The sequence below is a fragment of the Micropterus salmoides genome, unplaced genomic scaffold, assembly GCF_014851395.1.
Source record: "Micropterus salmoides isolate LMB-PRFRI ecotype aquatic unplaced genomic scaffold, ASM1485139v1 Ms_hic_scaffold_14, whole genome shotgun sequence".
NCBI lineage: Eukaryota > Metazoa > Chordata > Actinopteri > Centrarchiformes > Centrarchidae > Micropterus > Micropterus salmoides.
In genome coordinates, this window is record NW_024040485.1 from 11,473,813 (window position 1) to 11,496,732 (window position 22,920).

General features: G+C 37.7%; 1 protein-coding gene across 1 annotated transcript; it reads left to right on the top strand.

The window, feature by feature from the left end:
* Positions 1-22,849, top strand: mrc1b (mannose receptor, C type 1b). Its single transcript, XM_038717661.1, has 31 exons — positions 1-161; positions 368-724; positions 1,163-1,333; positions 1,601-1,756; positions 3,017-3,127; positions 4,168-4,305; positions 4,435-4,611; positions 6,520-6,674; positions 7,251-7,364; positions 7,633-7,748; positions 7,870-8,018; positions 8,114-8,313; positions 8,957-9,072; positions 12,756-12,828; positions 12,958-13,111; positions 14,069-14,107; positions 14,405-14,568; positions 14,697-14,758; positions 15,206-15,306; positions 15,445-15,587; positions 16,293-16,398; positions 16,724-16,851; positions 17,171-17,215; positions 17,397-17,499; positions 17,820-18,052; positions 18,206-18,371; positions 19,188-19,352; positions 19,490-19,606; positions 20,160-20,315; positions 20,855-20,884; positions 21,066-22,849. The coding sequence occupies exons 1-31, from the start codon at positions 59-61 to the stop codon at positions 21,311-21,313; spliced, it is 4,296 nt and encodes a 1,431-aa protein (XP_038573589.1). The 5' UTR covers positions 1-58; the 3' UTR covers positions 21,314-22,849.
* Positions 22,850-22,920: the final 71 nt, after the last annotated feature.

Genomic DNA, 22,920 nt, shown 5'->3' on the forward strand with positions numbered 1-22,920 from the left:
AAGATTCCCTCCTTTTCACGTTCATGCTCACAAGTCTCCTGCTTGCAATGCATGGACAATGTCTGCTGCTCTGAGACTTATCAGAAGAATGCTGCCCTTAAGGATAACTTTAGCAGCCCTTGTGCTATTCATCTCAACATGTCAATGTTCAACAGCAAATGGTACAGTATGCATTTATCAAGCTTTCTTATGTGACAGATTCTGTATGTTAGTGTACTGTTACAGGTAAGTCTGTGAGCTGTCACTATGTCTTGGTACTGATGTAATTATCAGCAAGCTTCATACATTTGTTTAGATAAGATTAATTTAAAAAAAAAAACATTTTAATTGGAAATACATAATTGAAACAGCTTTTTCTTCTCTGCAGATTCCCCATTCTCACTTATAAACAAGGCCACTGGTTTCTGTTTGGTGAAAAGGTCATCTCGCTGCCTCGACATGCGCTGGACGACCGGTGATCGGCTTTTTGTCACCTCAAGTAAAAAGTGCCTGGGAGCGCAGGGCAAAAGTCTGGGGGCTGAAGTAAGCCTCTATGATTGTGATGACAAGAGCGACCTCCAGAAGTGGGAATGCAAGAACGAGACACTGCTTGCCCTCAAAGGCCAGCAGCTGTACATCGAAATCAAACCTGATGAATCAATTGCTCTCTCCAAAACCGTCGGGCCGAATAACCACCTCACAATCACAGGGACATCCAGTGGTGCTTGCACCAGAACATACAGAGGTACAGTATAAAATCTTTGCTTTGGAGTGAATAGAAATTGAAAACCTAAGGCTGAAGAACACAATACATGAGCAAATACCCTACTGTGTTGAGAGCACTCTTCCTTTAAAGTGGCTTACGTCAGATATGGTTTGGCTACCATAGGCCCCTGCTGCTGATGGGCAGGATGTTAACTGACCACTATTAATTTTTGCCCGGGACTTATCAACCACCTATTGTAATCACAAAACCTATTGAGTCTACGTGTCAGGTGAAGTATGCCAAGTCAAATGATGAAGTTCCTCCTCACTAGATTTAAGTTGTGCTTGCCTGGAGTAAATCAGTAGTGAAGAGATAAAACAAACTAATGAGGAAACTGCCCTAGATCCTAGAGATCTTTGGAGAATAATTTGTTTGAGACAGTTCACTTTTTTGATGAACCTCCTTTTCCTCTTTCAGAACTTTATACCATCGAAGGAAATGCATTTGGTAAGACCTGCATGTTTCCCTTCCTGTACAAAGACCGGTGGTTTGGAGACTGCACTACGTTTGACAACTCAAAGAAACGTCTTTGGTGTGCAGTTGGAACAAAATATGAACATGAGCAGTGGGGATACTGCCCGACTACATGTGAGTATTGCATTTAAGATTTAAATCCCACTACAGTGATTTGCCAGCACTACATGCACCTTCAGGCATATTAATTTGGTTTCAGAACACACATTGGACTATATTACAAGTTCTGTCCTGATTAGGGACCTACCACTAGTTTAGTCAACATCGTTCATGCTTAATACAGTATGGAGTATGAGAGCAGAAATTTAGGTTATAGTGATAAATTGAAATGTTTGAATGACAAAAAAAAATAGATTTTCATATTTTTGTATTAATGCACAGCCACAGAACACTGGGAGAAAAACCAAGTAACAGGAGCGTATTACCAGATCAACACACAGTCAGCTCTGACTTGGGCTCAGGCTGAAGTCAGCTGCAAACAGCAGGGTGCCTACCTGGTCAGTGTCAGCGATCCCAACGAGCAGGCTTATATCTCAGGTAAGTCGCCATCCAGTGGATGTTTGCTTATACTGACACAGATACATACTGACCCAACACAGAGGGGTTAGTTTGTACATAATTTCAAAAAAATGTGCTTTTATCACATGGTTTACAAATGTTATATGTCATTATTCTTAAATTAAAATTTTAAATGATCATCAGATTTATTATCATCTTGTTATGAATGCATCCATTCTAAGGAAGAAAATTATATGTTTTTGATATGTTTAATCTTTTTATTAAAATCCTTACTTTACATTGAAAAAAATACAAAGTGTTTAGATATTTTAAAGATAGATAAAGATATTATTGATGATTTAATTTGAGCACAGTGCAGTTTTCCATGTTTTGGGAGTTTTCTATGACACAAGGCATGTTTCTGCACTGACACAATTGCCTCTCTTGATTTCTAGAAATTATAAATTGTGGCATTTAGCTTATTTGCATTTCAAACAGCTGAAATAACAATAGTCACCGGATAATAGAAACAAGGGTTGTAACTCTGTAACAGATCAATCCACAATACAAACAGCTTTCAAGAGTGGGCGTTTCCTTTAACCTTTAAGACACTAGTTACTTCATGGGCTCCCAAACTTTAAGACCAACCCACTGTTTAGTTCCCTAAATAGTGAGTCAAAGATCAGAAGAATCGACTTAAATAAATGTGGAAATATATAAATATGGAATGGAAGAACAACGTTGCAGATATATACATTATTCTGGGTCTGTGCCGTGCAGAAGTAACATAACGGAAGAGAATATTGTGTACATATAAATATATAAACTGACAACATAAAAATATACAACAACAAAGATCAACAATCAACAACAAAGATCATAGTGACTTTGAATACAGAGGAGATATTATGCAGTCCATTTTGTTTTATAGTGATGTGAAGACTTACATCTTTGCTGCAAATCTAAAAATGTGCAAATCAGTCCTCAAGTCCTGCCAATAATTCTCACTCTATTCAGTATAACTTCACACATTATTAGATACACTGATTCATGCCGTGGTACAACAGCCTGATAGTGATTAGGGATATGATAAATCTTATAAGATTTCCCAACGCAGTATATTGCTACCCTTGTGTTTTGATGCATTTGGTTTATTTCTTTGTGCTTGTTTGACTCTGATTTCTGTCTTTTTGTGGACGTGTTATTAAGCAATGAAAAGAAGGAACAATGTGAAAAAAAGAGGAACTATTTCTTTACTCTGTCCTTTTCCTTTTTTATCTCTCCCTCACAAACACATAGCACTTTTGAGATCAGGGAGACACAAACTGTGGATCGGGCTAGTGCTGGACCCAGAACATGGCTGGCAGTGGTCAAATTCGAAGCCTCTCCGTTACCTGAGATGGGACACGGGTAGGTCTTCACTCTAACAAAAAGGTTTAAAATGCTCTTGAGTTCCCTTAAGCAAAAACACTATAACTTCTGAGCTATAGGCTGTACAGAAGTTTACTGTGATTAAGGGAGAGAGAAAATATCTATATTACGCAAATCCCAGATGTAAGTTTGCACTACTAGGCTTCAAGGGTTCAGTGGTGGTAATTCAAGCTACAAGAAGACTTTTCAGAGAAAAAGCTCTAAAAACCCACTGCACACTAGGGCGGCAACTAAGGATTTTCATTATTGATTATTCTGTTTTCTCGGTTATTTGATTAGTTATTAGGTCCATAAAATTCTGATAAAATGTTGGTCAGTGTTTCCCAAAGCCCAAAGTGATGTCCTCAAATGTCTTCTTTTGTCCACAACCCAAATATTTTCAGTTTACAGAGAATTTGGACGGGTTTTCTTTAAAAAAAGGACTCAAAGCGATAAATTGATTGTCAAATTAGTTGGCCAATAATTTATTAGATGACAACTAACTTACAAACTAACTTGTGTTTACAGCTTGTTGCCACTGCACCCAAGTCACCAAGAAAACTGTTAATGCAGGTTTACATTTATTTAATAAAGCAAACCAAAAATAGAATATTTTCATCCTGCCAATCAGAATTAGTATTTCTTTCATGTGATTCTAACTATTCTATCTCTTGATAAATCCTATCAATTCTCCCTCAAATCCAGTTTTATTGGATGTATTGTACAGATTTACATGAAATGTCATGCCTTGTGATAGCTAATGATTTTAGATACAAGAAAACAAGGCTGTCTTTGTCAATTTCCTTTGTAATAATATTACAAAGAGTAGGGTCTAGACCTGCTCTATATGAAAAGTCCACTGAGATAACTTCTGTTATGAAATGGAGCTATATATAAAATTGAACTGAATAGTAAAATGGCAGTATATGTGTTTTACTGTACATGATTTTGACTGATGTGAACCTTTTAGCAAGGACACCATGTATATGATTCTCCACTTGTAAGAAGTAATGTTAAGCTAAATCAACATCTTGTTTTAGGAAATCCACTTCCTAATCCGGGACACAATTGTGCATTTCTTGACTCTTCTGGGCAGCACTCTTGGCAAAGTTCATCCTGCACCAAGAAACTGGGGTACATCTGCTACAAAGATGGGGTTCCACCAACTCCTCCTCAAAGTACAGGAAAATATTCTACTCTATTCTAATCTACCTCCTTTGACTATTGCATTGTTTTTTTTACATGACACATTCACTGTATGATGTCAGTCATTCAATCCGCAATATCTTTGATCTTTTCATCATCAGTTGAGACAGGATTTTGCTCAAACCCCTGGATCCCCTACAATGGCCACTGCTTCCACCTTCAGCGTTCTCCTCAAACATGGTCTGGTGCTCAGAGAGAGTGCCGCAAAGAAGGAGGAGACCTAGTCAGCATCCGCAATGTGGAGGACCAAAGCTTTGTCATCTCTCAACTTGGATACGGTACGTGACGACAATGAAGATAGTCCAACCTTCTCAAACGACTGATACTGCGCTGTTTTTGCTGTAAGCTGATTTAAAAACGTAATCTCTTTTTGTATTCAATACGAGAATCCAAAGAGCTAAACAAGTCTGAATAGGAAGTGAGAACACACACGCAGGCTGAGACTTAAAATAGCTGTAAACATTTTAAATTGCAGTCAGCATGACTGCAAGTCTAAGAAAGACAGTCAGATGTTTTAGGAACTTTTTTAAAAAGGGGCCATAAGAAGTTTTTCAAGGAGAAATCACTTATCAGTAAATCACTTTTTTACTGTCTATTTGTCTACGGACTGTAACCTGCAGCAAACGAAATGCAGTCCACTAACACCATTAAACGGCCAGCTCCCAACACAACACAAACTCCAATATAAACTCCACATGAGAATAAAAAACAATAAAGTTTTATGTGATGAAGCTTGTCAGACCAAATGAGAATCAAATCAATATCGGGTGAAAAGACAGTCAACATTGGAAAAGCTTGAGTTTCTTAGAGACCTCCGCTTTGTTTTGAAACTGATAAAACCAACACAGAGTTGGCTTTCATCATATTGGACAAGTAAACTAACATTACTGCAAAGCTTTTGAAACTATTATTGTGATGTTGTGCTTTAGTTGGCTCAAGTTAGATAACATTAGCTCACCAGCTAACAGCAAGCAGTTGCTAACGCTATCTGGTGCAAAATACTACAGTTGTATGGCTTTCCACATTACTTCTCCAGCTAACACGATCCACATTACACACATTGTCCTGTGTACCACCACTATCGTATCAAAGTGTTGATTTTAGCCTGCAAGAAATTATGTAAAAGTACAAAGCAAATGTGGAGAGATTTGTTTTTACCATGATAGTACTTACCATTAGCACAGATCTGCTTGTTTCATAATGTTCAATTTACACTTACTGTTGTTTTACCCATATTTAGGTGCACAGCTTCTCCACTGTCACAGTTGCTGTAACTTACGTGAACCACATAATAAACAATAACGGAGCAGGACAACAACACAGTGGAAGACCCATTCACTACAGTATTTTACATTATTTACTGCGGTCTATCTAAAGTGTAGCAACAATCTCATTTATTCTATTCAGTGTAGCTCACTAACTGTTTCATTATCACCCTATACATTTAGCTATGCTCACATTGCTGAGTCTCCAGTGAAAGATACACAAATAACTTTAGTTACTGAAAATCAGGCAAGTATCACATCGGCAAAATGTTGTACTTTATCAGATAACGAGCATGGATTAGTTCAACCTCAAGCTGATAAAAATATTACTGTTGCAGTGGAAGTTTAGCTCAGTTTTCAGCATGTTGTGTGAAGCTTTCTCCCAGTGAGTATCTCTATGTGTCTATCTAAAAACTGCACTGCTGGTGGCCGCTTAAAACTACATACTGCCCCTTTAATCATCAAGGTTACTTATTACTCCAGTAAGAAATCATACGTCAAGTTGTAATATTCTCACCTTGAAATCACTACAAGCCCCATGTCCATATTCATTAAATGTATTTAATTCTGTTCAAAGTATCCTAAATAAGAACAATCTCAAAATTAGAAATTAATTCATGTATTTATTTGTGTGTTTGTTATTTAATTAGAGGCCTGCATAAGTAATATATAGGAAAAAAATATTTTTTTGAAGAATATAAGAAATAAATATATAATACATCCATTATAGCGATATGTTTCTCCATAATGGCTCCACAATACCTGCTGAAAGATTTAATGTGGACAACTGTCAATGTTCACCAATGTTTGAATGGTACCAATAATTACCATTCAGTAACCATTCATTTCAGTGTATAGAGCATGTTAACTGTGTAATCAGTTAGAACTTTGAGGTACAGTCTTCCCTGTCCATGTCTGCAGCATCTACAGATGAGCTTTGGATTGGACTGAATGACATAAGGACGGAGAGGCTGTTTGACTGGAGTGACCACTCTACTGTCAGTTTCACCAGCTGGGAGTATGGGGAACCTGATATTTCCACTGATTCAGAGGACTGTGTTCTAATCAGGGGAGAGGTGAGATAAATCATGTGGATATGATGGGGTACATATAGGGTATCGTTGTTTTATCCATATATGTATATCTAAACAAATTAGACACGGTGGAAGTGTCAGCTAACAGTCTGGTTGTATCCATTCTTCTGAAAACACCTATAGATTTGTGCAACAAATCTTCAACTGCAAAACTAAAATTTAAACATTTGTGCTCCTCATTCATGAAACATTTGTATACACAGATGTGATCTTAACTTGGGTGTACAAACAAATTCAGAACATTTTGTCAGATTCATCTATGTTTTCTTATTTCCAAAGTGTTTGTAGGTAGTAACTAAATGTACAATTGATCTTGACTACTTTACTATTACTCTAATGACCTTTTCAGTCATTAAATAGCAAAAAGCACACATTGGATGGCAGGAAAAAACTAGATATAAAAAAAAGTCCAACACCAATGGTCAATAGATCAAGTACAAATCAGCTTTCTGCTTTCTCTTTTACTTAACAAATACTCAACATTCTGAATATGAGTATGTCGTCTATCCATCTAATGCATTCACTCTACAAGTGTTTTACAGTGTTTCTTTCTTGCAGAAAGGGAACTGGGCGGATCGCTCGTGTGATGAGAAACATGCCTTTATCTGTATGAAGCAGAGTGCCACTGAACCCACGGGAGATGAAGTAGAAGTGGATATAGGCTGCAAAGTTGTGAGTGAAATTTACATGTAATCTGGCCTTCATGAGCATCTGGCAAATCCGGGTGTATGATTAAAACTCAAAAATTTACTTTCAAAAGTAACTGGTTCAATATCACAGTCATTCGGAAGGCTGAGCATGAAATAAGGGTTAGGGTTAGGTTAATAATACAATTTAATTTGTTTTCAAAATATTTACAGGTGACCTGCAGATAAATTAACAACATGTAGAATTTAAAATAATAATACAACAGTTCTAATCATTGCTTGTTTTCCTACAGGGTTGGAAAAGGCATGGCTCCTACTGCTACTTTGTCGGAACAGAGACAAAGACGTTTGATGAAGCTAAAGACGACTGCAAGAGCTCAGACTCCTACTTAGCAGATGTTTCCAGTGGGTAAGAACATTTTGTGTTTTTATTAGCAATGTGATGTTAACTGTGTGTGTGCATGTACTATACAATATATTTCACATTCAAGAAGACTAAATAATCTATGGACTTGTGCTAATATTTCCAGGGTGGATAATGCATTCCTTGTCAGCTTGGTGGGGTTGAGACCAGAGAAATACTTCTGGCTGGGCCTCTCAAACCAGAAAAACATTGATGAATTTGTGTGGACCAACACAGACTCAGTGAGATTTACTCACTGGAACGCTGAAATGCCAGGTAAAGAGAAAGATGCATTTCTGTCTTTAAAAAAGAGGACATAACTTTCAGCTCCACAATTTACATTTCACTATTTTTCCCCTCAACAACTCAAGGTTACCAACAGGGCTGTGTTGCCATGACAACTGGGGTTTTAGCTGGCCTCTGGGATGTGCTGCCCTGCACCAATAAGGAGAAATACATCTGCAAACACCTGGCAGAGGGGGCGGTTTTGACTGTTGCACCACCAACTCAAACCCCTCCCCAGTGTGAGGACGGCTGGACTCGAGTGGGAACAAGAAACGTCTGCACTAAGGTACAACCAGAGATCAACCTCAGCTAAACACACTTAAAACATGTTACCTGCTAATACCAAGAAAACAAGAGGCACTCGTGCTGCCCAGCATCACAAGCACCATGATAGATTAAACATGACCAGCTAGGCTCAAATTTAAGCTCCAAGCCCACTGATTGAACCTGAAATATAGATCTTTAAACAGCTATAATCGATATTTTTTACCAAAAAAAAAGTATCAGAATACAATGTGACAACATGACAGACCAATAGGTCGCTTGTAGTGATGACTCTACAGAGAAATATCACCCGAATCTGCAGCTCCCCTCAGCTTTACTAAGCTTTTTATCATGTTTCAGCTTCTTGTTTAGCTGTTTGTTTGATTCATTTTCAAGCGCAGCAGACAGATGTTTTCAGAGAAGCTCTAAAAGTCCACTGTACATTACCTGTCCAGCACCAAACGGCAGACAAAGTTAGCAAGTAGCTGGTAAATAGAGGAGAATTTAGCAGCTACAAAGCATATTTCCCTCAAGAGTTGGTTCAGATAAGAAACAGAGCTAAAAGAGTAAAAAGTAACTTCAAATAAGAGTTGTTTACTCTACTTCTGTACATATCTATTCTAGTCTACTTAAATCAGACTCTCACTTCTTGTCTTGTGTTCAAGTTTTTTACAGGACCCAGAGCAAATGAGAAGACCTGGTTTGAGGCCAGAGATTACTGCAGGGCCATCGGAGGAGACCTGCTCAGCATCCACAGCTCCACTGAGCTACTAGTGAAACGGTATGAGCTGGTTAAATACAATTTCAAGTTATAATTGTGGCACCAGACACCTGTAAAAAAATATATAGTGTTTGCAGCACTAAATATAGTTATACATATTTTATTAGATCCATCTATATGTAAGACGATGGTAAAATGCAAAAACAGGCACATACAGGCAACCATAATGGCACTGGCACAGAACACAATAATAAACTGTTCATACAGTCAATAAATAAAAACACAAAAATAGATTGACAATATTTAATCTGCTATTGAGGAATGGTTGATCAGCTTGAAGAACACCTAAACAAGTGAAGTCCTACCTGTCAGTCAAGTTGGTTCAAAATAGTTCCAACTGGAAGGCACATATTTCACACCATGTTTGTATTTTCATATACTGAAATCGAAAGCATTAATCCAGCAGTGAACGTCACACAGCTGGCCCCTCTTCTTTGCAAAGGCTGATTCAACTTCACCATCTTAGTTGTAGTTCTCATCACTTCAGCTACGTCTTGCCTCTAGAGGGCGACAACATCTGCATTCTAAAATAAGGTTGGGCAAGTGTATTTTCAGGCGCGTTTGACTTCAGTCGAGAGGGGGCTGTAGCCAGTTCTGTGGTCTGGTTGCTGCCACACCGGCCACTGGTCACTACCACTAGGGGCGCTTAAGATACTGGTCGCTGCCACACAGACCACTGGTCGCTGCCACTAGGGGCGCTAAAGATAGTGGTTGTTGCCCCATGAACCACAGGTTGCTGCCTTGCTGCCAGGCTGCCACACCGACCACTGGTCGCTACCACAGTCTCTAAGGGAAGGCTCCTTTCTGTTCCTTGTCACACAAACTGTGGCTGTATTAAAAAAAGTCAGTTTCAAGTTTTTATACAGTCTATGGTTCCAAAGTAGACCTAAAGTGACCTTAGATCATTTAAATTATCTCCACTGGTAGATGATACAATTTTTTTTTTCCTAATAGAGAGGAATGGATCAAAGCAATTAGATGTGTTGAGGAATTTTCTACTGTATCAGGCTTAAGATTGAACTTGAACAAATCTGTTTATTATTTACATTAAAAAGATAAACAGACTTAAATGAGCATACTTTCCTAATAAACTACCTTACGCTGCGCACCGCATGACTGACAGGATCCACTTCTCCACCATCAGCCACTATCGTGCTCACAGTTTTGAACAAACAGGTTAAGGCCGCGACCAGCGAACATGAATCTAGAATTAGACTCTGTATTGACTGCTGCTTATTTGTTTAGCATTATTGGCTTTTTGATTCATCCTCCAATTAGTACAGCGCTACGTATGATAATATGCTTGCTATTGTGTTGGCGGCCATCAGTGCGTAAAATAATAACACTTAAATATTATACCTACCATAAAGGGCGAAATTGCGTCTCTCCTTGAGCAATAGTCTTTGGTGGCATTTTTCACGCTATTGAAACTCAAACTTTGTTGCAATATCACGGACATCACGGGCAAGTAGTGGACTGCTGTGTGTGTGTGTGTTTGTGCGTGTGGGCATGAGATGAGGCTCCACACTGCTGCCACACTGGTCGGTGTGATGTTGCTGCCACTAGGGGCGCTAAAGACGGTGGTCGCTGCCACACTGACCACTGGTTGCAGTTGGTTATATCTACTGTAATGCATCTTTATCATAATTCTTTGTTAAATATACTATGTTATCGATTATGCCTACTCTTATTGTTGCACTATATATTGCAGTTTGTGTGGTTATACCTACAGTAATAGCCTACATCTATCTATCTATAACAACGCCTGTGTTATCACCTGTGAATGAAAGTGTGTGTTTGTGTGTACATCTTACTATATCACAATACTTTGTAAAATATACTCTATTATATCTTATTGATGCACTGTAGGCGTACAGTATACTGCAGTTTGTGTGGTTGTAGCCAAACTACAGTAGGCTAATACATCTATCTAGATGATGTGTGGTTAACCTGCAGTAATAAATCTCTATCTTTGGTTCTTGCCTACAAGAAGAAGGCCAGTGTTGTCACCTGTGACAAGTGTGGTGACCACTTGTTACTTGTTGCTAGACTGATTTTAACAATAAGAATATAGTTAATCAAATTAGTAGGCTATATTTATGTATAAGTATTATGATCTAGATATATTTGTTACTGTAGATAGGCTATAACCACACAAACCGCAATATATAGTGCAACAATAAGAGTAGGCATAATCGATAACATAGTATATTTAACAAAGAATTATGATAAAGATATATTGCATAATAGATTCAACCAACTGCAACCAGTGGTCAGTGTGGCAGCGACCACCGTCTTTAGCGCCCCTAGTGGCAGCGACCACAACAACCAGTGTGGCAGCAGTGATCGGTGTGGCAGCAGTGATCGGTCTGTGTGGCAGCAACCCAAGACTGTGGAGCCTCGTCTCATGCCCTCTCTCGCCAAATTAAAAGATTAAGTCTGGTTCGCGATGTCTTCTTCATACTTTGGTGTTTTTGAATTGAATAATGGCAATCATGCGCATAAAATACTATCTATTCATTTCCAGGCCATTTTATCAACTTATTTAGCCATTTAACTTTGGAAGGTTCCAAAACTTAAAACCTCCAGACCTAAATTTTTTATTTTGCATAGGTTGTCTTTCCCTAAATAATGACATTTGTTCCTCCAAATGAAATTAAATAATATCTTATCTAATTCTTTGTATATTTCAGTAGCCATTTCCAGTCATAAGGATACATAGATCTGGATATTCCCTCAGTATTAGCTCTACCATTCAGTGAAAAATGCCTCATCCACCACATGTTGAACCTTTTCTCATTATTTGTTTAATCATAGGGCTGAAATTTAGGTTATTGCAAAGTTTTTCATTCTTATCACACCCAGGTATGTAACTGGGTTCTTCACAGGGATATCTTTAACTTCTGATAGTTCACATTCCTTAAGTGATAGCCTAATAAACAGATTTGTTCAAGTTCATTCTTAAGCCTGATACAGTAGAAAATTCCTCAACACATCTAATTGCTTTGATCCATTCCTCTCTATTAGACAAAAAAAAAAATTGTATCATCTGCCAGTTGAGATAATTTAAATGATCTAAGGTCACTTTAGGTCTACTTTGGAACCATAGACTGTATAAAAACTTGAAACTGACCTTTTTTAATACAGCCACAGTTTGTGTGACAAGGAACAGAAAGGAGCCTTCCCTTAGAGACTGTGGTAGCGACCAGTGGTCGGTGTGGCAGCCTGGCAGCAAGGCAGCAGCTAGTGGTTCGTGGGGCAGCAAGGCAGCGACCAGTGGTCTGTGTAGCAGAGACCACTGTCTTTAGCGCCCCTAGTGGTAGCGACCAGTGGTCTGTGTGGCAGCGACCAGACCACATAATTGGCTACAACCCCTGCTGCTTAAGTCCTTCAGTCGTAGGCCCCCAGTCCTACGCCCCTGCCGACTTTTGCCGACACTGCAAAACGTCGCAATGTCACATTGCCAGCAACCACAGTTGCTTTTCTCTGGCTGCACAAAGTTGGAACCCTCTGGTTGGAACCTTTTGCCTGATCTCGCTGTATTTTTGTTTGCAAATGCTACAAGATCAGTCGTTGTTCTAAGCTCACGCAGGTAGACTGTGTTCAACTTGACGCCACTGTTTTTATACCCCGACCCTGCCAATAATATCCATTATATGATTATATGATTATGTGTACTGCAGACATGGAAGAGCCTGGATTGGACTTCATCTACCTGACCCGAGCACTGGTTATGTATGGAGTGATGGATCCCCGGTTAGTTAACTGTGTTCTACCTTTTACAACTAATTTGATAATCCAAAGCATTAAATCCTGTTCTTTATTAATGTATACAATGTTTCAAAAAATGTTTTTGTAATTCTTGTCATTTCTTTTTGTTGACAGCTAAACTTCCAGCACTGGCAGGAAGGAGAGCCAAACAATTTCAATAATGATGAAACTTGTGCCGAATTCAGAATGCATAACTGGGACGAGGACGGGTCTTGGAACGATGTGAACTGCGAGAGTTACAATGACTGGCTGTGTCAGATCCGCGCAGGTACAGTTTACAAAATTTGTATTGAATGCTCAACTTTTTCTCTTCGGAAGAGAAATGATTTTTAACCTTAATCTGGGAAAAAACAGACTTGAGAATGCATGCTTTCTCATGCCTAGTTCCAGCTTGAGTGGTGGAGTGATTGCCTTCTCCCATGAAGCATCATGGTCATCAGCTTCATCAGCTTCACCCAAGCCATATCTTTATCACAAACACATCTCCAACTTCAGGGGTTAAGAGATAATGAGACCTAGATAATCCAATGTTACAACAATGATTCGTTTGGCCAGATCTGATATTTAAGCCAGGAAAGATGGCTTATGTTAAACTTAAGATAAACTTGTGTGAAAGGGCAACTTTCACAATGGTCAATCATATGATCTAATAATCCAGTGGGAGAAAAGGAGACCAAAATGCACATTTAGTAGGAAAAGAGACCAGGTGATTGACTTTCCCGGTCAGGTCTATATATTTGCTGGTCTATATTGCCAATCCGTGTGTTTAAGATCATTGTCTTTGTGCAGTGTATTAAATGTGAGGAACTATTTAGAAAAAAGACTCCAAATCCTGTTAAACACTTTTTAGATTTAGTTTTATAACATTTTATCTTTAGACTTTCATTTTGGCTATCATATTTCTGACTAATGAGACCAAGTACTCTACGTCTTGCATATTTATGATATTGTGTACGTATTCAAACTCATTTTGCTAATCTCAAACACAGTTATTACCATGAACGTATGTAGGTAGCTCTGTATATTAAAAGTAATTTGTTAGATACTGCTACTGTCAGCTACTCCATAGTAACTCACAGCATGAGTGATCAAAGTATCAATCCTATGCAACTGCCATGCTTCCCATCAGCATTGTCCCACAGTAGAGTACACAGTGGGGAGAATGGCACATTTGTTTGTTTGCTTTCTTTCTACAAGAAATTGACAATTGTTTGTGGGCTTTCAGGAGTGACTCCTAGGCCACCTCCAAATGATACTAGAGTTGGTAAGTTAACATTGCACAACCACACATACACACAACCAGGGTGACGAAAAAGTAAAATGCAACATATTGGGAAACTAGTGAGGCTGGTTAGACTGAGTATAACTTCAGTCACATGTCACATTTAACACTGGACCAATAACGACTGGACGCTTGGCATAGTAATATTAACATTTCTAGTTTGTCCCATTTAAAATAAGTTCATTTTTATGTTGACTACTCTTTTCATTAAGAGTGCAAGTTGTAAAATCTCAAAAATACATTGCATAAATTGTCAATATGTTTCTAAAACCTTTGCAGACTATAACACCACTTCAGATGGTTGGCTTGAGTGGAGAGGGAATCAGTATTTTATTAACAGATTGTCAATGCCCATGGATGATGCTCGTCACTTCTGTCAGCAGAGGCATGGTGATATGGTATCTATCAGCAGTAAAGATGAAAATACCTTCTTATGGAAACAGGTACGGATATATTTTTTAAATGGTTTATTAACTAAAAATTTAGGTATTTAAGCTTAAAATGTGTATTTCTGTGTGTGTGTGTGTGTGTGTGTGTGTGTGTGTGTGTGTGTGTGTGTGTGTATTCACAGATATCCAGAACGTATGGGTCCTATTATATAGGTTTGTCAGTGGATCTTGATGGGTCATTTTGGTGAGTATCAGTGAATGCCATAAAATGCATTACAGTCAATTGCAGTTTTGAAGGAGGACAGAGAAAACACTTGGGCCTACTGATTATTTATTTATTACATTACAGTAGGAAGACAGGTAGACTGAAAAGCGTAATTGATTTATTTGTTTGGATATGATGTTTTGTACATTTTATTTCATCCTGGTTAGGTAAAAATTATTTAAACAATATTCATTGTTGTTGCTAATTGACTACAGCCATTAATCTTCATCTGACTCATCAAATATTCACCCAACACACTCATTCCACTCATTTTCACGATGTTGTTTTTTCTTGTCTGGCTACATTTTTTATAAACTTTTCATCTGTTTATTTACTATGCAAAATGGCAACCAGATGGATTAAAAATGTCTAATATCAAGTGATTATTGTGATATTATAATTCAACTTAACTGTGTGTGCTTTAAGGTGGATGGATGGTTCTCCAGTGGGGATCCAAAGATGGGATGAAAATCAACCAAATTCTAATAGCTTTGATGAGAACTGTGTTACTATGACTTATTATATGGGTGAGTAATCTAAGAAAATTAAAAAAGTATTAAGCCTAGATAAGATGCTCTGGATAAGATTAAGATGCTGCTCTAACTAAATCAATTTAAAATGCAGCTGGTGAAATGTTACTCATTGGATCTCTGCTATACTTTCAGGCTTCTGGCGTACTTGTAATTGTGGCCAAGAGCACCAGTCCATTTGTAAACGACGAAGCTCACCGCTTGCCAACACCACTGCCGCCCCAACAGTTCCACCTAAAGGTGGCTGCCCACTCAAGTGGTCCCAATTTGACTCAAAGGTGAGAAATAATTGTTAACCTTCATACCTTAAAGAGCTTCAGTTGAGCTTCCCTACCACCTGAGCTTTTAGTCATTCTTTGTCATGTGCGGACGGTCTGAGCTATGTTATTTTTTCAGTGGCTCTCAGAACCTTTGGGACTGAATGGATTTGTCCCAGTGTGTTTTTAAAAACAGCTAACTGAGTGGTGAACGAATCAGCTTCCAGAATTACAGTGTGGCCACACCACTTGTCCTGTTTTTACATTTCACACGCACAAATTTACACAGGTGTTGCATGTATTGGTGTTTTATGGTAAAAAGAATGCTCACTGTTTGATTAGGAAAGCCTACATGCATAAATGGCATGATGGTAAAATATTTTATTAAAAAGATTTATCATAGTATAACACTTTAAAGTGAAAAATGCAAATGAAAACAAATAACAAACTAAGAAAAGGTTATATTCTAAGATGTAAAATACAGTCTACTGTAACATAAAAAGTTCTTTAAAAGAGAATATGAGACTGATCTAGACTGATCTATCTAAGTTCTCTTTAACAAAATATATGTGACAAGGATTTAGGGCTACAAGAAAGAGTTAATTAGAGAAAGTTTTAGAGAAATAAACAGACATTTTTTAAGATCAGATGGCATGAAAGCCTAATGAAAGAAAACTAGTGTTTGGTTGTAGAGTGAAAAATCACTATTTAATTTCTCATCTGTAGTGTTACAGTATTATTAGTAACCAGATGGCCACCTGGGAAGAAGCAAGGAGCCAGTGCATTACCATGGGAGGCAACTTAGTCTCGATTCTCACAAGGCGTGTGCAAGGTTTGTTCTACTGTTTCTGCATATATATATATATATATATATATATATATATATATATATATATATATATATATATATATATATATTATTTTTTTTACAATGATCACAATCATACACAATTTTGTAAAATAGAGAAAATGAACTCAACTCATGCTCAACCTTGGAAACAACAGCAAAAATATGGGATTTTGGGGGGAAAATGAATAAGAAATCTCAGGGGGAAACCTAGAAAGCTGGCCTTTTGTCAAGATGTTATGTCAAACTAATTTAGATTTCATTTACTAATAATCCTGTAAAATTATTTAATTTTCAACTACGTTTTCAGCATTTTTGATCACCAAAATGGCTGAATCAACAACTGCAGACCTTTGGATCGGCTTAAATAGTTTAAAACAAGATGGATTTTATTGGACTGATGGGAAAGCTAGGCGATACACCAACTGGGGCTATTCTGTAAGTACACACACACACACAAAATTTAATTTATGACCTCCTGTGATTTCTGTTTCTGCTGACCTCCAGTGGTTTAACTTCTCATGTTGCTGAAGTGATGTAGAGGTGTACTCCAGTAGTTGTCACTACACTGTGACATCACTTCTGTCAACTTCTGACCACATCAATGTGGTCAGAGTTCAAAATGACTTTCAACCAGAGAGAGCAGTGAAACAGTGCTTTTAGCTTTGTGTTGGGCAACTATTTAATTGAAATAAAAATGTTTGAATTGTTATGTATGTTTATATTTTGTTATAAAAAATGTTGTTCTGCTCTTTAGAAACAGAAACGGCGTCCGGGGACCTTTTATCAAAGATGGAATGAGGTAAAATTTATATATATATATATAAATGAATCAACAACTGCAACTGCATATATACTTAGTTTGTGTCATGAACTAGAGCATACAAATTTAAACCGGTCAACATTTGTTTTAAACTGTGATAACTGTGATATCATACAGAAAAGATTTTGAAATCCTAACCACTACAAATGCCCTTCCCCAGGAAGACTGTGTTGTGATGACCAGCAGTCCTACCCTTGGCACTGGTAAATGGTTGATGAAGTCCTGCAATGACTCTAATGGATTTGTCTGTCTTCGAAATCTTGGTGAGTTCATTCATATGGAAATTGTCTGTGGCTTAAAGATGTATCATGCAATATCTTCACAGTACAGTATGTACGTCTTGCATTAGTGTACAGCACCGTTCTGCCCAAACATTGTCATGCACTCCCCATAGTTGAGTGTTCTTAGTATACAAAACATGGTTTTGAAAATTGTTAGCAGTAATATAAAGACGTATTTTTTTTTCAATGATGGGCTAAAATCATAAAAAATGTACTTACAGTTCCTGTGACAATAATGATGTCTGTAAAAATGGGAAAACAATCTGGTTTCATCTCTCATGTGATTTCTCTTCTCTCAACAGACCCAAATGTCCAGCCTCAACCACAGCCTACTGTTCCTAACATTTATGTATCTCTGGGAAATGACAGCATCAAGGTTGTGACTAAAAATCTGACCTGGGACGATGCCAAGAAACAATGTGAAGGTGATAAAGCCAACCTGGCTAGCCTACGAAATGAGTGGACACAGGCTTATGTCGAGCTGCTGACTATGAATCTCAAAGCTCCTGTTTGGATTGGACTAAACAAAGAACAGGTACAGGAGCTGCAACCATGACAACCAGGGGTCATAGATAAAAATGTGCATGCCTTTAATCTGTTTGGCAAAGTAACACTTATAAAAAGAAACTTTTTAGCAGCATGCTGAATTAAAATTTATATTTTCAATTTGATCCATTCTTGCTTTCAGACTGGCGGGTATTTTAGGTTTATTGATGGCTGGCACCTGAACTTTGCCACCTGGGCTGAAGGTGAACCAGTGAGTGGCCAACCTTGTGTTTACCTGGATGTGGATGGAAAATGGAGGACTGCTTTCTGCAATCAGACTATGAACAGTGTTTGCATGCTGTCTACAGGTATGCATCTTTAGCAGGCAATGTAAATATGTAAATATAGTCCATTAGTCATACTAAGTGTCAACCTCTGTAGGTTTAAGTGATTATACTGAAAATATTGCAGTGATTAAATTTTGCTTACGTCTTTGGAAAACTGTGCTTGTTAGGGAACTTTGGTCATTTCCAACCTGGACCCTATTTTCCTGTCTATGTGACTTATTGGGACAACATTGTTTTTAAATTGGTCCAGTATTGAGCAAGCACGCTGCAGTTGGCAGTAGCAAAACAAGGCTGCAACCACAGATGGTATAAAACATGGACGTAGTGTCTGTGATGTCACCAATAGATTGCTATTGGCTTCTGGCAGCTGGCCGTCGCTGTCTTGGCAGTGCCTGACTCTTGTAAGTCCAAAAATAGGCAAACAGATATAGCTGAGGCGAACCGAATGAAGCCTGATTGTGGAACCAACTAGGTGCTAGCCACATAAGAGCTGTCACTCAAAGTGGCCATGTCTTTAATTATGTAGAACTTCAAGCCATAATATAATTTAAACTCGTGTGTTATATAAAGATTCTATACACACATATACACCCACATTATATTATATATATATATATATATATAGTTACTTTATACCCACTTTGAGGTGAGTCTTCCATTAAAGAAATGAATTATCACGGACTTTGTGAATAAGGAAAAAGGACAATTCACTTAGTACTTTGCATACAACACTGCAGCCTTAATCCAGGATCCGAATCAGAGCTAGTAATTACAAAGAGCCCCAGTATATAACGGGTTTAAATTCACTGCACTCATCACTGTCTCTGTCACTTACAGATGTGCCACCAACAGAGTCAACCAGCTTCCCCGGAATTTGCCCTGAAGAGACACAAGTGGAGTACCAACCGACTTACTCCTGGCTGCCTTTTAAGGGTCATTGTTATTTGTTTGTGACAGAAGAAATTGAATGGGCAGATGCAGCTAGTAGCTGTGTAAGGCATGGTAAGAAACTGAAATAAAATTTAGTTAATTTTACCTAATAATTTATCTAATGTAGAGTGTATGTTGTGCAGTTTATTGAGCACCCAGTAATATGTGGTTAGTAATTGTTGCAACACAACTATTTTTTTTTTGTGAAGGTGGAATCCTGGCTAGCATTGAGGATCCTTCTGAGCAACAATTCATCAAAAGCAATATTGAAATATTTCAAGACAGCCACAGCTCTTTCTGGATTGGCCTGTATAAAACTCATAAAGGTATGATCACACTCTTTGCCCGAGAATGAAAATTTTTTTTCAATAACAAATGTACTTTAAGGTGGCCCCTAAATGAGTTTTCTAGTAAACTTATTGTAACCGTTACATTTACATTTATTGTAGTGTGCATGCTAACAAACATGCTGAATTTATTTTCTTTCCTCAAAAAACATTTGCAAATCTGACTTTTAGAACATATTGAAACCTGCTTTGTTTACATCTATGTTTGCTGATTTGCACCATTACCGCCACCTGTCGATCAGTGGAATAACTGGAAGCCATTTACAGGAATATGTCACATCAGTGTGCCAACTTATCTGCACACGTTTACATTGAAACTAATTTGTCATACAATCAATTTTCCTGCCGATGAGAGTAAACTAAACCAAAAAAAGGACTTAATTTAAGAAAATACTTTTAGCTCAAATTCAGCATTTCACCACCACACCAGAGCACACTTACAGCAAATTACAGCTACATGATGATATCAAACAGTTATTTGCCAAAATATGAAAGTGAAAATAGTAATACACTGCATTTCTGTTTGGCCTAGGGACATGGATGTGGTTGGACAAAACAGTGATGGACTATACCAACTGGGCTCCAGATGAGCCTGAAAATGACTATGGAGAGGTCGGAACCTCAGATGCAACTTGGAGGACAGGTCGCAGATGGCATGACAGACCATACATCTGTGAAACACCCAAAGGTAAGATCATTATATCCATGTAGTTTAAGTATATGGTCTTTTCATGAGCACTTCTTACACATTTAGCTTGTTCAAATATTTTCTAAAGAAAGAGGCATCCTCAAGACTGTTAAAGGTCTTCCTAAAAATCTTTTGTTTTCCTTTTTAGTGGGTATTGGACAAATGCATTGCTATTCAAGTGAAGGGAAATGCACAACATGTTCTTATTCAAAATCCCATATTACATGTTAATCTGGTCATTAAATACATTGGATAAAGGCCAAAAGCCAGTATCAATTATACTGGCAGTACATTTGAAATAACTGATTTTAAAAGACACAATGTAATTGGACAATAAAACTAAAATAATTGATCTTTCTCGACTCAATCAGACAAGCCAAGGAGCTATATAAATTTTTGGGATTTATATTAAATAAAGTAACACTAGAGCCTTCGCTCCAGGTGAACTTATATCTGGATGCAAGAGCTGATAAAATTACACATTTATCTTTCTTAAAAGAGATTACATATCTGAGCATTTCCCCTTCTTTTCCCAACAGTAATGCCCAAAGAGTCAGGATCAAAAGTTGGTAAGTTATTCCTTTTTTCATCTCCTAAGCTGTGTAGTATTTTTATTTAATGATAATAATAATATTTGTAAAACTATGTAGTGAAATAGAATTACTAGTAAAACAAAAAATGCAATCACTTATATTTCAAGTAAAATTTTATTTTGACTGATGATGACAATGTTTGGTCAATTTTGTCCAGAGCCTCATGGAGGTCAGGATCCTCGCAATCGTGTTCACACAACTTTGGTAGTTGTGCTGATCATTACTATGATTTCTACGCTCATGGCCACTGCATTCTTCCTCTACAAGAAGTCTCCCCGTCTCTTACCTGCCTTTGACAATCCACTGTATTTTGACAGTGAACGATCCCAGCCTGATGTGGTCGATACCAATAAACTGATAGAGAATGCAGAGGTAGAAAACCCTGAGCCTATTATAACTCTGTGATTTATACAGTAGCAGTGGCGAATCTAACGGGACATACACTATACTGTACTGTATCCCAGAATGATGTATTACATTTTGATCCTTCATTTGTGTTTTTAGTTTTTTTTACTATATACGGTATGTATTCAGTTATTTAACAATGTATCACAAAGTGTGAGTTTCAATGGAGTTGGCAATGTCTGACTTCATGGAACAGAACAATTTAGGCTCTGGGATGTCTCAATGGGAATGATTGGTATTTGATTTTCTTTCTTTTTATCTATCATTGAATGTATATAATTGTTACTATGCTCACTAGATACTGTTCATTGCTTGTACTCTTGAAATGTCAAATGTAAAAATCTCACTGTCTGTCACTGTTAAATGAACATTAATCTTGACACTGAACAATAAATGTTCATTTAGTAAATATAGTACCGTATTTTAAAATAAAACAACACAAGGGATCTATTCACTTCCCACTTCCCCTTTCTAGCTGACCAAAAAGTACCCACCATATTTTAAATACCTAAATATCTAAGGTATCTAGGGTCCACAGCTTTTCTGATGTTACTCTTTCTGTAAGAAACTGTTGTGTGGGTAGAGAAAACCTAGTAGAAGTGTGTATTTTCATCTGGCTGCACTAGAGGCCGACATTTATTTGGTAATCATGTGGGTCATCGGATTCCTGTGGGATGGGAGTCAATTTTACTAATTATCATAGAGGGGAGAGGATGAAAAGTCAATGGGAGCGGACAGGACGGGAATCATAGGTCAATTTTTCTTTATAAAATGAAAATGAAGGAGTCACCCAGAGTTAGAGACTCGAGAGCCTGACTGCTTAACCAGCTTGTAGCACTCACATTCTGTGAGTAAGAGGCTAAAACAATGCTGACCAGTTTCATGTGTCAGAAACCGTATCCCAGCAGTCAGCAGTTGATTTCACATTTAAAAGTTGAACATGGTTACTATCTTGGACCAAAATTCAAACTGTTGCTCAGCAAGGCTGTAGGCATCAGTTCCTAACATATTGTAGGTTGTCGGAAACACTTTAATAGCGTTCACAGCAATGTTCAGCAAATTGCTCAATTTCAACTTCTGTGTGTTCATCTTGTGAGCCAGTTGCAACTCCATCTCAGGCACATGCTTTGTAGGACCAGTTTAATCCCCCAAATCAATGTAGCTCTTCCAGTGTTTCTTCTGAGAGCAATGATTCTGGACTTACTAAAGATTCAACCAAAGAAATGTGTGCATCTATTGTGGCCAAATTACAGGAGAGTGGGATTTCCAACAGTTTGGTATCCTCAATTGAAGGAGATTTGGAGGAACTAAGAAGTGTGCTCTGATCACAAGGAAAGCACACTGCTATTTCTATTTCTAACTGACCCCAACATATCTGTGATTAATGTGCCTGTGCTGATTTTAGAAACACTGAAGTTTATGACTTTTTTGTTGGCAGCTATTTTAAAACACACCCTTTGTTTACAGGAAAAAGTAATAATATAATATAATATATAAACTTTGAAACAGCCAATCCACTTTGCTCCAAACGTGGAATTCACAAAATTGTCTGTCTTTATTTTATTGTAAGAAATTTACCCTCAAAATTTAATTCAGTTTTGATGAAC

Coding starts and splice junctions, on each gene's coding strand:
- mrc1b (XM_038717661.1), top strand. CDS start 59: ATGTCTGCTGCTCTGAGACTTATCAGAAGAATGCTGCCCTTAAGGATA. Junction 725..1,162: donor TTGCACCAGAACATACAGAG/GTACAGTATAAA, acceptor TTCCTCTTTCAG/AACTTTATACCATCGAAGGA. Junction 7,365..7,632: donor TGGATATAGGCTGCAAAGTT/GTGAGTGAAATT, acceptor GTTTTCCTACAG/GGTTGGAAAAGGCATGGCTC.